The sequence below is a fragment of the Crinia signifera genome, chromosome 8 (assembly GCF_055691185.1).
Source record: "Crinia signifera chromosome 8, ASM5569118v1, whole genome shotgun sequence".
In the NCBI taxonomy this organism is placed as follows: domain Eukaryota; kingdom Metazoa; phylum Chordata; class Amphibia; order Anura; family Myobatrachidae; genus Crinia; species Crinia signifera.
This window is the reverse complement of record NC_139224.1, coordinates 24,493,894-24,506,286: the sequence shown is the minus strand read 5'-3', so window position 1 is coordinate 24,506,286 and position 12,393 is coordinate 24,493,894. Positions and strand designations below refer to the sequence as shown.

At 46.0% G+C, this 12,393-nt stretch overlaps 1 protein-coding gene across 1 annotated transcript in view; it reads right to left on the bottom strand.

Moving 5' to 3' along the window:
* Nucleotides 1-391: 391 nt before the first annotated feature.
* Nucleotides 392-12,393, bottom strand: part of EOGT (EGF domain specific O-linked N-acetylglucosamine transferase) — a 38,885-nt gene continuing 26,883 nt past the window's right edge. The window contains 8 exon segments of the mRNA XM_083156018.1: nucleotides 392-626; nucleotides 2,648-2,750; nucleotides 5,373-5,492; nucleotides 7,346-7,407; nucleotides 8,774-8,842; nucleotides 10,402-10,488; nucleotides 10,603-10,674; nucleotides 11,564-11,656. Of these exon segments, the coding sequence (XP_083012144.1) occupies nucleotides 480-626; nucleotides 2,648-2,750; nucleotides 5,373-5,492; nucleotides 7,346-7,407; nucleotides 8,774-8,842; nucleotides 10,402-10,488; nucleotides 10,603-10,674; nucleotides 11,564-11,656 (753 nt within the window). The 3' untranslated portion in view covers nucleotides 392-479.

Below are 12,393 nucleotides of genomic sequence, written 5' to 3'. Positions count from 1 at the left end.
GCCATTTTTTGCGGATATTTTGAGGATCGCTCGCAGCATTGTTGGCACTGGAAGAGTTAAGACAAAACGTGCTAATAAATAGCGATGTTAAACAGTGGTGGTCCTGTACGGCACCCGAGGGTGACCGGTCCTTTTTCATCCGTATTCGCTTATATTCCTGTCAGCATTGGAGCAATCTGTTGTATGCATACAGCGGCTGGTTATCCAGTGTCACCAAGGTGTACAGCCTCTTAAGTTGTTTAGAGTCACATGACATCTAGAAAGTAATTCATGTTTTCAATTGTCTGTTCTGGATGAGCGAGCGTGAGGAGAAGAATGGCATGATGGGTAAACAAAATTCTAATGTGGTCTACCGCCAACACCTCCAATTCCAACAGTGACTACTTTTATAAAAAAAAAAAAAATGAAATAAATAAATAAGTTACTGTTTCATAAAACTCTACAGAGGAACTTTCTCCCTCTCTTTCTCTAGGGTGATCTTAAAGTTCATCTCGGCGTCTCCGGAAGGGCCATTTAGGATGACGAGACACGTACTCTGCCGCCGAGGTGACCAGTCGCATGAACTCTTCCACATCAAAGGCGTAATTGGTGAATTTCGGGTGTTCTCCCAAAGTCGGGTGATGCCCCTTAATTAGACAGAACAACAGGCATTATAATTTACAGGCACATTTTCTCTCTCTACTGAGAGACAAGTTAATTAAGTCATTCTCTACACAAAAATCAACTTTCATCTCAAGCCCCCAGGATCCATCGATCGTATTTCTGCAGGGACACGAGGGGAGAATTATTGACAGGTTGAACTAATGACCAATTAATTTCCTTTGGCTTCCACCACGGCCATCAGTGTGTGACCAATCACTGGCAGAGATATGAATGGAAGAGAACAATACAGTGTTATTTTTACATAATAACACAAAAACAGCTGCTGCGGGCACGCGTGGCAGAAGCAAGGTGCCAAAAATACATTTTCAGTAGGTCTTATCAAATAGCAACAATTATATGTTGGGTTTTATTATAATGATATTATAACATAGAGGATAGTCTGCTCCATAGGTGCCGATTCTGTGGGTGCTCAAGGGCCCGAGCACCCACGGAAAATGATGAGCACCCATGGGCCCCAGTCCCGCTGCTGGGCCGCCATATTAACTTGCTAATTTGCAGCTGCTGCACCCACATCGCCAGACCTGCCACCTGGGAAACAGTATGCCGGTAAGAGTGTATTCTGTCCGCGGAGTACCTGCACTGTGGGGGGCATTTATGTACCTGCACTGTGGGGGGCATTTATGTACCTGCACTGTGGGGGGCATTTATGTACCTGCACTGTGGGGGGCATTTATGTACCTGCACTGTGGGGGGCATTTATGTACCTGCACTGTGGGGGGCATTTATGTACCTGCACTGTGGGGGCATTTATGTACCTGCACTGTGGGGGGCATTTATGTACCTGCACTGTGGGGGGCATTTATGTACCTGCACTGTGGGGGGCATTTATGTACCTGCACTGTGGGGGGCACTGTGGGGGGCATTTATGTACCTGCACTGTGGGGGCATTTATGTACCTGCACTGTGGGGGCATTTATGTACCTGCACTGTGGGGGCATTTATGTACCTGCACTGTGGGGGCATTTATGTACCTGCACTGTGGGGGCATTTATGTACCTGCACTGTGGGGGCATTTATTTATCTGCACTGTGGGGGCATTTATGTACCTGCACTGTGGGGGCATTTATGTACCTGCACTGTGGGGGCATTTATGTACCTGCACTGTGGGGGCATTTATGTACCTGCACTGTGGGGGCATTTATGTATGTGGAACTCTGTTGCCGTAATTTGAATATTGGAGACAACTGTGCTCCATAATATAAATTGGTATTATTTTGTGGCCGCATCCCTTCCCCATGAAGCCACTCCTCTATATTTTTGGCTTGAGCACCCACCAGCAAAAACATAAATCGGCACCTATGGTCTGCTCAGTCAATATATTAATCAAGGTTTTAAAAATAATCGTTTTGTACAAATGAATCTACCCAACTCGTAACATTAAATTGCAATGGAACGAATGTCCCTCCCTGTACAGGTTTTCACAGGGGTATTATGTCATAAGGATGACATTCAGAAAGAGGACATGGTCATAGGCCGCTGTGGACAGTGCATCATAGTGGTAGATTTTTAATAAGGGAAGGGTGTAAAATAAGGATATGTCAGCATGTCCACTGTTCGCATGCACAATGCTGAGCCTATGACCATGTTGACATTGGGGCCAATTCAGGGTTCACTCTGAGTGAACCAAAATCGGCCCCTGCCCTGATGGTCAGAGAGGGGATATGGCAGTGGGGCTGGCTCTCTGCGAGAGTCAACCAGAATCAGGGCCATTGTGTATTTTAACATATGTCGACACAACGCCAGTGACAACATTGTCGATATTCAGGTTGACATCCCGGTGTTGACATCCCTGCACAGGACAGGGCTGATTTGCAGAACAGGCCGCTATGGTGTTACTCCTGACTGACTGGTCAGAATGCCGCTTCAGAACTACAGCGTAATTATATGTACAACTTATATGTGCTTACACCGGTGCCTTGATGAAGTATAAAGCTGCGGATGGGGACAACGTAGCGCTGTACTGCAACCTAGTATGTCCACCTACCTTGTCCTGAGGGAAGACTTTATCCGCTTTCTCCCAGGTGATGTAGTGAACTCCTCTAAGCTTTGCCAAGTCTAAATAACACCTCTCGTCTTCACAATTGTACCTGCAGAGATTCAGTCCTGTTACAGGCAATCCTAACACCCCTGAGGCGATATATATAACAAAGACTGTGCAGAAAAAGGGCTGATTAGGGGTCGCACACAAGTTGCATTGCACGTGGATCTTGTTGATTTTAGCACGCCACACATGCACCAATGTAAGAAATAAGCTTCTGCACATGCTTCAGATCAGGATTATTGCACACGGACAGATATCACCGTTCAGCTAGCACCCGAAATTCCCATTTATTTCCTGTGACATGGTAATTTTGGGGGTGTAGCTTGATGGTGACCATGCGATTGTATGGAAATTCTGTGATTTGTAGGGGTGGCCATTTGAGATATATGAAGTTTTATTAACTTTTTCTGTCAGAAATGTGTGTCAGACTGCGGCGGCAACATGCTGCTTTCTTGTCCGCAGTGTCTTCGAGACCTGGCACTATTTGCAGTTGCGGAGTGATACAGGTAGCTGTGTCATGAGGTTTGGTCCCAGCAAGAAGTAGTTCAGGCCTGCGGTGAAATAATGCATTGCCATGTGATCCCAAGTGACCAATCGTGTTGGAGAATTTTGTCTCAATGTACTACAATAATATATAGTAATAATAATAATAATAATAATAATAATAATAATACACACATATATACGCCTCACCCAGATTGAAAGCACCAATTTGCTTCTGTATGGTTAGATAGTCACAACACAACAAGCAGACGTGCTTATGCCCTCAGTCACCCAATATATACCATGGAAATATGCGTACACCCTGGTATAAGTCACATGACTGTAAGGTCTTCCCAAGAAACAGGATTTTATTTCCTGGTCTTGTGTCACATGGCATGTCAACACATTTGCCAGAACTATTCTGAATATATATTTTTACATGACCCTTGTGGCCTGACGTGTCCAAAGAACAAGATTGATAGCGGCACATTATTTATACCCAAAGTCAGAATTACAAGTATATTAATGGGCATGTAACACTGTCGCTGTGATTAATGGCTGCTGGCGTGTACAGATCCTGATAATCCGCATGCAGATATGGACTGCATGGATGCTGGGCTGACCTTGCTCAGAGGACTCGTGGGAACCAAACTTTGCTTTTTATTTTCTATAAATATTTATTGAGAATTCCATTCCGAGACATCACGTTAGCCTGTTTCCAGATAAGTGAATATATGGACAACTCCACTGCTCACGGAAGTGCTTTAAGTTGGGTACACATTAGACCACAGGATCTTAAACTCGGTCCTCAGGACCCCAGACACTGCATATTTTGCAGGTAAAATAAGTTAGCAAATGAAGTAATTAGTTCCCCCTGTGGATCTTTTAAACTGTGTCAGTGAGTAATGAATGCACCTGTCGGGTGACCTGGAAAACGTGAACTGTGTGGGGTCCCGAGGACGGAGTTTGAGAGCCCCTGCATTAGACGATTTGCTCTATGGACAATGGGGGTCTTTCTAATTCATTCGGATGGGGTCCAAATTTGCCCCCATTCTAATGTTTGGGGGTCTGCATATGCGCGTGGCCTTTTGTGCGCACGTGCAGCTCCCCGTTGCGATCGGCTTCGGCCTCATGCATAGTCGCCGAGCAATTCGCAAGGTTCGGGGAGGGATGGGGGCAGATGGTGGCGGGCACGGGGGTCGGCCATAGGAACGCTCAGCGGTTTATGGACTTCTCCATGAAAAACGCTGGGCATTCCCATGGCTATGCCGGCAGCCCAGTGTGTGCCGGGGGCAGGTGGCTGATGTCACAGGATGTCAGCCACCCGCCCTTTCTTCATCCCGGAACACGCAAATAAAGTCGGTTTCCCCTGACTTTTATTTGCGAAGCCAGGAGACGGTGACCATCGAATAATTTCTCCTGCAGCGAGGGGATGTGTCTTCGGTACAATCGCCAGCGAGGGGGGTGGATTTTTGGCAGGGCGAGCTCTCTGGCACTCGATAAGCTGCAATCTTCGCAGCTTACTGAGTCCATAAGAATCAGGGCCCATATCTTTAACAATTTCCCTTAAATGGCCAAAACCAGGAGTACAGCTGTCATTGGCAATATAGTCAGGATTTTACTGCAAGTACAGATGTCAGAGGGGGTTGTGAACGTGCACAGTTAATGATATGGTGAGTACACATTAGATCAGGCATGTCCAAACTGTGGCCCTCCAGCTGTTGTGAAACTACACATCCCAGCATGCCTTGCCATAGTTTTAGCATTCCCTAATAGCAAAACTGTGGCAAGGTATGATGGGACTTGTAGTTTCACAACAGCTGGAGGGCCATAGTTTGGACATGCCTGCATTCGATGATATGCATGATCTAGTTACGTGCATATCGGTTTCATGAAGCATTTAATGTGTTCCCAGCTTAAGTGTTTGCATTTAAAAGGGTCATAAAAGCTGGTGTCCGCTTCATGCTAGCAAATTAAAGGTCAAATAAGGTTTTGGCTCCCACTTGCAAAGCTGATGCAGCCTTCTGATTCGCTAGCTTCCCATGACATCACACCTGTATCACATGGACATCAACTTTGGGTCAAAGTGTCCTCAAAAAGTAAATCAAGTGCTAAATGGACTAGTGCTAAGATTCAATAGCAAATACTAGAAGAACACTGTATGAAATGACATAACAGGACTTACAGCTCAAAGACCACCGCCCAGTCTGGTAAGAAGAGCAGGTGCGTCAGGCCGGCCCCATGCATTCCGATAAAGATGTCAGAGTTGTGCGTGATCTTCAGCTGTTCAAGGAATCCGAGGGTTCTAAAGAAGCATTCAGAAACGTGGGTGTGATAGAGACTATGATAAGGACTCAAGGAGAGGACGGAGACATTACCGTAACAATTCAGGTCTATGGGCCACATTAGCGGGAGAAGACACGATTCCATCTTAATAGGAATGAGATTTCAAGTGGAAGGTGATAACGCACCAGCCAATCAGCTGTTTGAAAAATGGCAGTTGGGAGTTGATTGGCTGGTGTTTTTTTACCTTCCACTTTATCCCTTCACCAGATATTACAGCATGGTTACAATGCTCAACACCATTAATTGACACCTGCAAAGTATCCACTATATTTCGACATTGTAGATGTCAACATTTTCATAAGAGTTCGCGTTACCATCAGGAATAGAGAGAAATATATAAAAAGCAGTGTTGACATTTCAATCATGTTGACATGATGAATTAGTGCACGCATCAAGCACATATGAACATTTATACTATCGACATTTTAAGCGTGTGGAAATTCTCTTGTCAAGAAGAGGTGAACTGGCCCACAGGGTAAAGCCCTTGATGGGCCGCACTGCCTGGGGACCCTTTCTCTTCCTCTAGGAATCAGGTGCCAGACTGTGTAATGGAATTATACATTACACATGTTACCATATACTGCACAGGACTATGGTGTATTTTCTACAGTGCATTGCTTTTATTATGTTTTTATTATCACATTTAAGTTATAATAATAATTGTTACGCAGTGCCGAACATATGGCGCACATTAGAACAATACCGGGTGCCCATAACTTAACAGAACAGTGACTGTGGGGCAGATTTATTAAGCTCGGTGAAGTGATAAAGTGTCTGGTATTTATCTCCGGCCAATCAGCTCCTAACTGTGAAGTTACAGGCTTGGTTTGAAAAATGACAGGTAGGAGCTGATTGGCCGGTGATAAAACCCAGACACTTTATCACTTAACCGAGCTTAATAAATCTACCTCTGTAAAACTAAAACAGAGGAAGATAATTATAACGACAACTCTTGAGTACCAGCAGGGGCAGGCTGTTGTCAGAACAGAGGAAGGAAGAGATGCAGGTATAGACAGTAGATGGATAGAAGACAGCTGAGGGATGTGATAAGAGAGAAGAGAGCCCTGCTCCAAGAAGGCGGAGCTTACAATCTAAAAGGAGGGAGAGACAGACAGGTGACATAAGCTGCAGGCAAGAGGCCTTAAAGCAAGTGGTGAGCATGGCAGGGATGGCCAGGACATGAGATGGGGGGGGGCTTTGGTACTAGGTTACATGGCTGAAGAGCTGGGTGCCCGTTTGAAGCTTTCCAAAGTTGGGGAGTGGTGAATAAAGCAGGAGCTGATTCCAGTGACAGGGGCAGCGCAGGCTAACTCTTGGATACTAGCAGTGTAGAGGACAGGAGATGGTCATTGGCTGATTGGGGTGGGCAGGAGGGAGTATGTAGGGCAGTGAAGTTAGAGACAGAGAGCAGTGGCGTTAAAGAGGCCTTGTAGCAGTATTACCTAAATATAGCAAAGTGCCCAGTCTATACACTCTCTAATGATTAGGTAAACCAATCTGGAGATTGTCGACAACAAACGCTGATTTTTTGCAGGCATTAAGTGCACCCAGTTCCCATGTGGGTTCAAGTTTGGAACTGCTATAAGTTTCTGCATTCACACACACAATAGGTGGGACGGAAGAGAAGACAAAAAAATAGGCAAAATAAAAGAGGAGGCGGAGCAGCAGACAGAGAGGGGGCGGAGCAGAGCAGTGTACCAATACTGAGGTGACTAACGAATCAAGTGACAGTAGCACTAAATTTAGTAAACTGACAAGCAGGACTGATGTCCGCAGTTGGACGCCTGTCCCCATCACATATACTGTACATACCTGTACTTGTAATCTACAACATTCACTTGAAACAGCGGAACAGTTTTCAGAGCGCGGACCAGCTGGAAAACAACATTTGAATCAAAACTTTATTTAAAAATAAACAAAAAACATCAATACTATTATAGATAATGTCATATTGTTGTTACATTTTTCTGCACATATTTCCTTGGAGTTTGTCGCCACAGATTTATTTCCCATATTACAGGAAGCTTTTGTGGTTAAACATGGCTTTATGGAACTAGTACTATATTCAGTGTCCAGTGATTTCCATCCATAAACAAGGCACAAACTCTGCATCCCACCCAAACACTTGTGTCCTAGACGTCAGTTACATGCCAAGCTTTAGTCATGGCAGGGAAAAAGCAGGACTGTTACATGGAAACAAGCGCAGTCCCTGAGGACTCCCAACAAACTGGGGAACAGAGAACGGTCGGAGGAAAAAAACTAAAAATGTGATCTTTTTCTTTTTATACTAATTATACATTGAATAAAAAAAACCATCATTAAATTCTATACAAGATTAAAAAAACATCACTTCAAATTAAAATTGTAAAGACCTGTCAACATAACATTTCTAAATGTAAAAGCCACAACAAGAATAAACATGGGGGTCCCGGACTCTTCTGTATACATGGGACTCTATATGGCGCCTGGGAATCAGCATAAGCCTTTATACGTTCTAAGCCCGCCCCCGGACTCCCATTGGCTGGTTTCACAGGAGTCCAGGGCCAGGTTTAAGAGTGTGTGACGGCTTTAGCGGACGCATTTAGCTATGGCAACCCCTGGGGCATCCATCCAGAACATATATTACATACATGATAACATGTATGTTTATGTGTGTTTAGTGATCTGCCGGCCACCGCTAGTAAATACTACTAATGTGTGTATGATAGTGTACCAGCCATGCACTGCAGAAACGACAACGTAGTCTTGTGCAGTATAACAGAACGACTGAATGATGTATAATTCAGGTGCACAGTCTGGAACCCGATCCCTAGACGGAGGGGTAGGCCCTCAGGCAGTGGGGTCCACCAGGGGTTTGTCCTGTAACCCTGTGGGCCAGTTTGGCCCTGCTCCAACTTCTCTACTAGTTGGGTGGTGAAAGGGTTGGGGTGAAATATGAAAATCCGGGATGCCCTGAGGAAAATGAGAACCCATTAGTACGACATCGGAATCCCGACTATCCGGACTCTGACAGAGGGACGAAGGCAATGGAGCCCCTTGCGGGCTCGGTGGCTGGCCACGGGTTCTATTGTTCCTCTATGGGGGTTGTGGAGCCCCACGAGGGAGAACAGCCCCTGTCAGACAGGATCCCGACTGTCAGACATTTAACAGTCGGGATTCCGTTGTCGGACTAATGACCGTTACCCCTCTAATTCCCATATTCAACGTGTCTTTTAAAAGTATATAGAAACAAAGCAGTACCTTGTCCAAGTCCAGTATCCGCCGATACTCTGTGCTGCGTATGAGAATGGTGACTCGGATCTTCTCCTCCTAAAGTCAAAGTTTTATTCAATTTATTTATAAATTAGTAATATTCAAATCGCTCTCATTCTGCCTTAAGGTGGGACAGTTACTGCGCATGCCGTGGGTTCTGATCAACATTTACAATGAATATTAACATAGCAATGTTGTATGTTGACAGACACCAAAAATGTGAAAAACTCAAGTCGACCTTTTTTCATGTCGACCTATGGCTCAAGCTGACCTTATGACGCAGTCGACCTAAGGCAGGGGTGGCCAACCCGCGGCTCTCCCCCTGTTAAAGTCGGCTGCTGCCCACCGCCCGCCCCCCATCCCTCCATTACCGGTTCCCTTCTCCCTCTGAGGGGAGGAGAGCGCGCATCTCTCCTACCCCTCACTGTGCATCCTTGTGGGCCGTCTGCCAATCAGAGATCGTGGGCTGGCAGCCAATCAGGAGCCGGCCCGCGAGCTATGATTGGCAGACGGCCCAGTCCTAGGGAAGTGAGGGGGGAAGGAGACAAGCGGTGTGCTGTGCTGTGGTCTCCTCCCCTCGGCGACATGATAGGACTGCAGGGAGATGCCAGACTGTCCTCTCCCCATCTGGCAGCAGCAGCAACAATGGTGAGTGCTGCTGCTGGGAAATTAGCACTGTGGAGGCATATCAGTTTGTGGCACGGTGGGGGCATACCAGCTTTTTGGCACTGTGGGGGCATACCAGCTTTTTGGCACTGTGGGGGCATACCAGCTTTCTGGCACCGTGGGGGCATACCCGGCACTGTGGGGGCATATGTGTATCTGGCACTATTGGGGGCATATGTATATATGGCACTGCACTATTGGAGGCATATGTGTATCACACCCACCCAAGGGGTCCAAATACACCACGCCCCTTTTTTTGTCACGCACGCCTTTGGGGCGCGCATGTTGTCGGCTCTTTAGCTTGATTACAGATATTTTTCGGCTCTTTACCTCTGACCGGTTGGCCACCCCTGACCTAAGGCATATAGATTAATAGTAGTCGACCGATTGACTGTTGACCTCACTGTAGACCCTATGGACCTATACCCTTGGCAATCTGCCATCATTCTATGTCGTCATCACACTGGTTTATTTTGTTAATGACTTGGAACTCTTGTCTGACAGCCCAGCCACCACAATTACACTCTGAGGAACGCAGCCAATCCCCGCTACTTTTTATGGCAATGCTGTGAATTTTTTTTTTTTAAAAGCAACTGAGGTGTGGCGGGTAAATCGCCTGAAGTGCTGTAAGATGTTTGAAGACTCTCTGAGGGCTGGTATTCCGATCTCCCCCTTCCTAGAGGCATACACAAAACGCCAATAACCCATAACAGTGCATGCCAATAACCGGATTTGGCCTCATTGCACGCCCCTGCATCCTGTACGCAGAAAGCCTAGAGAAACAAGAAGCCCGTATAGAGATGGCAGCCTATAAATAATAATATACATACATAAGTTACTGCTAGAGAGATGTTGCTGTGCTTCGTTCAAAGGCTTTAAATGGAAAAAAAATGTATTACGTTAATGACCAGTGCCCAGAACAGAACCTTTATGTGGGTTTTGTATTGCACCTTTGAAGTCTCTTGGGAAACATTGAGCCGGTAAAGCACGTGCTGGGAGAAGGCTTGGAATAAGCCGCTGCTGTGGCAGTGCGAGATCTAGAGGAACAACAACAAAAAATTATCAAATTTACAGCGCTAATAAACTGCGCATCTCCTGTCTGCCAACAACACTTCTCCGGTCATCCTTCACATCTCCAATAACGATCTTACCAGCGGCGTGTTGTAAAACAGTCCATATCTCATTCTGGGCAGAAGAGCAAACACAGCGTCCTTAAAGCAGACCTGAAAATAGAGGGAAAATAAATAAAATTATATATGTTCGTTCTAGCACCCGCTATTTTTGAAAACCCATGCAGTTCCTCTTCCCTGTCTGGGGTGTCGCTGTCTGCTGTAGTACTTCTAGCACAGTGTGGTCTGTATATCAGCACTGATATGCAATCCAGACCTGTGCTAGAAACACCATAGCAAACAGCGACACCCCAGGCAGGGAACAGGAACTGCATAGGTTTTCAAAGATGGCGGGTTCTAGAATGAACACTATATAATACACACACACAGAATTATCAGCCACTCCAGTGACCAACACTAACAAGCACATTGTGTGAATTCATCCATCAAAGAAAATGCATTGATAACACTGATTGGATTGCTGTACAATGAGAACTTCAATTGATACAGGTAAGGTCTGCACTGTCTCCAACCTGCTCATTAGAATGGCTCCCACCAGTGGCGAAACCAGAACAAATTCACAAGGGGAGGGGCACCATTACAAGGGAAAGGGAGTAGTGTTCTTGGAAAAGTGGGTGTGGCCATGCAGCAGGGGAAGTGGCCTCAAAGGGATGGTCGTATCCATGCCTTCATTTTCATCACACCTCCTCACCCACTCCCCAAGCAAATGCCTATCTTTGCATCTTCACAGGGAGGGGAGTGTTTATGAGAAACACAGATGGGGGGGGGAGTCAGCTGACAGGTGCAGGGTGGGGAAAGAGGCTGAGTGACACAGTGGGGGGGGGGATGGATGAGGGGTTAAAGGCTGACAGATATGCATGTAATAACTACAAGGTCTAATGGTTAACGCAACACATAGATGAAGCTGAACCGAGAGCTAGTTTAGCAGCCAAACATATTAAAATGTATATAAAGGTAAGGATAAAACACAGGAAGTTCTCACCCTTTTTGAATCGTAGGCTTTCAGGTGTATGACGTCATAGTCGGTAAAGGCTTTCCAGGTCTCCCCAAACAGATCGCCATAGCCGAAGCCACTCTGCAACACAAAGAAATGAAAGCCAGATTATAAACAACTCCCAGCCCCCCCCCCCCCCCCCCCACTCACTTTCTTCTGAACAGGTGACCCCATCCCTCAGCCCCTGTTACATTAAAACGCCAGAATATTCCAGAATATTTAGAGGGAGATGTATCAACCAAGCAGTGTATAAAGCTAAACTAAAGATATTATCTATAGGAAACTACCAGGCGCTCTCTATAAAATACCGGAAAAGTGGGAGCATCTTTAGTTTTAAGCCTCAAAATATCCGCTAAAAAATGCCACTGCCGCTCCCAGCGACTGTTCTTTTCGTATACATAACTTAAATTAATTGACTTGGCCATATTTGTATTTATGTATACGAAAAGCGGCGGTGGCATTTTTTAGCGGATATTTTGAGTATTTCTCACAGCAACGTTAAAGGGTTAAACAGTTCAACATCGCATCGCACGCCATACACCCGATGCACTGCGATGTGATGCGATTTAAGCCCCCTATGCGATGTTAAATTGTATAAGCACCCTAATGGGTGCTTACAATGCTTAAATGCACCCCCACGCCACCCCCCAGTATAAACGTGAACCGGAAGCGTGGCAAGCGCAGCGAGCCCGCGAGGGGTGGCGGTACGCGTCCTCTGACCTTTTCATACCCCCACTATCCACGTTGGCGTGGAGTTGATTTTATAAAGTGTGGCGAGCGCAGCGAGGGGACGCGTATACCTGTAAAGTTATGCGCGT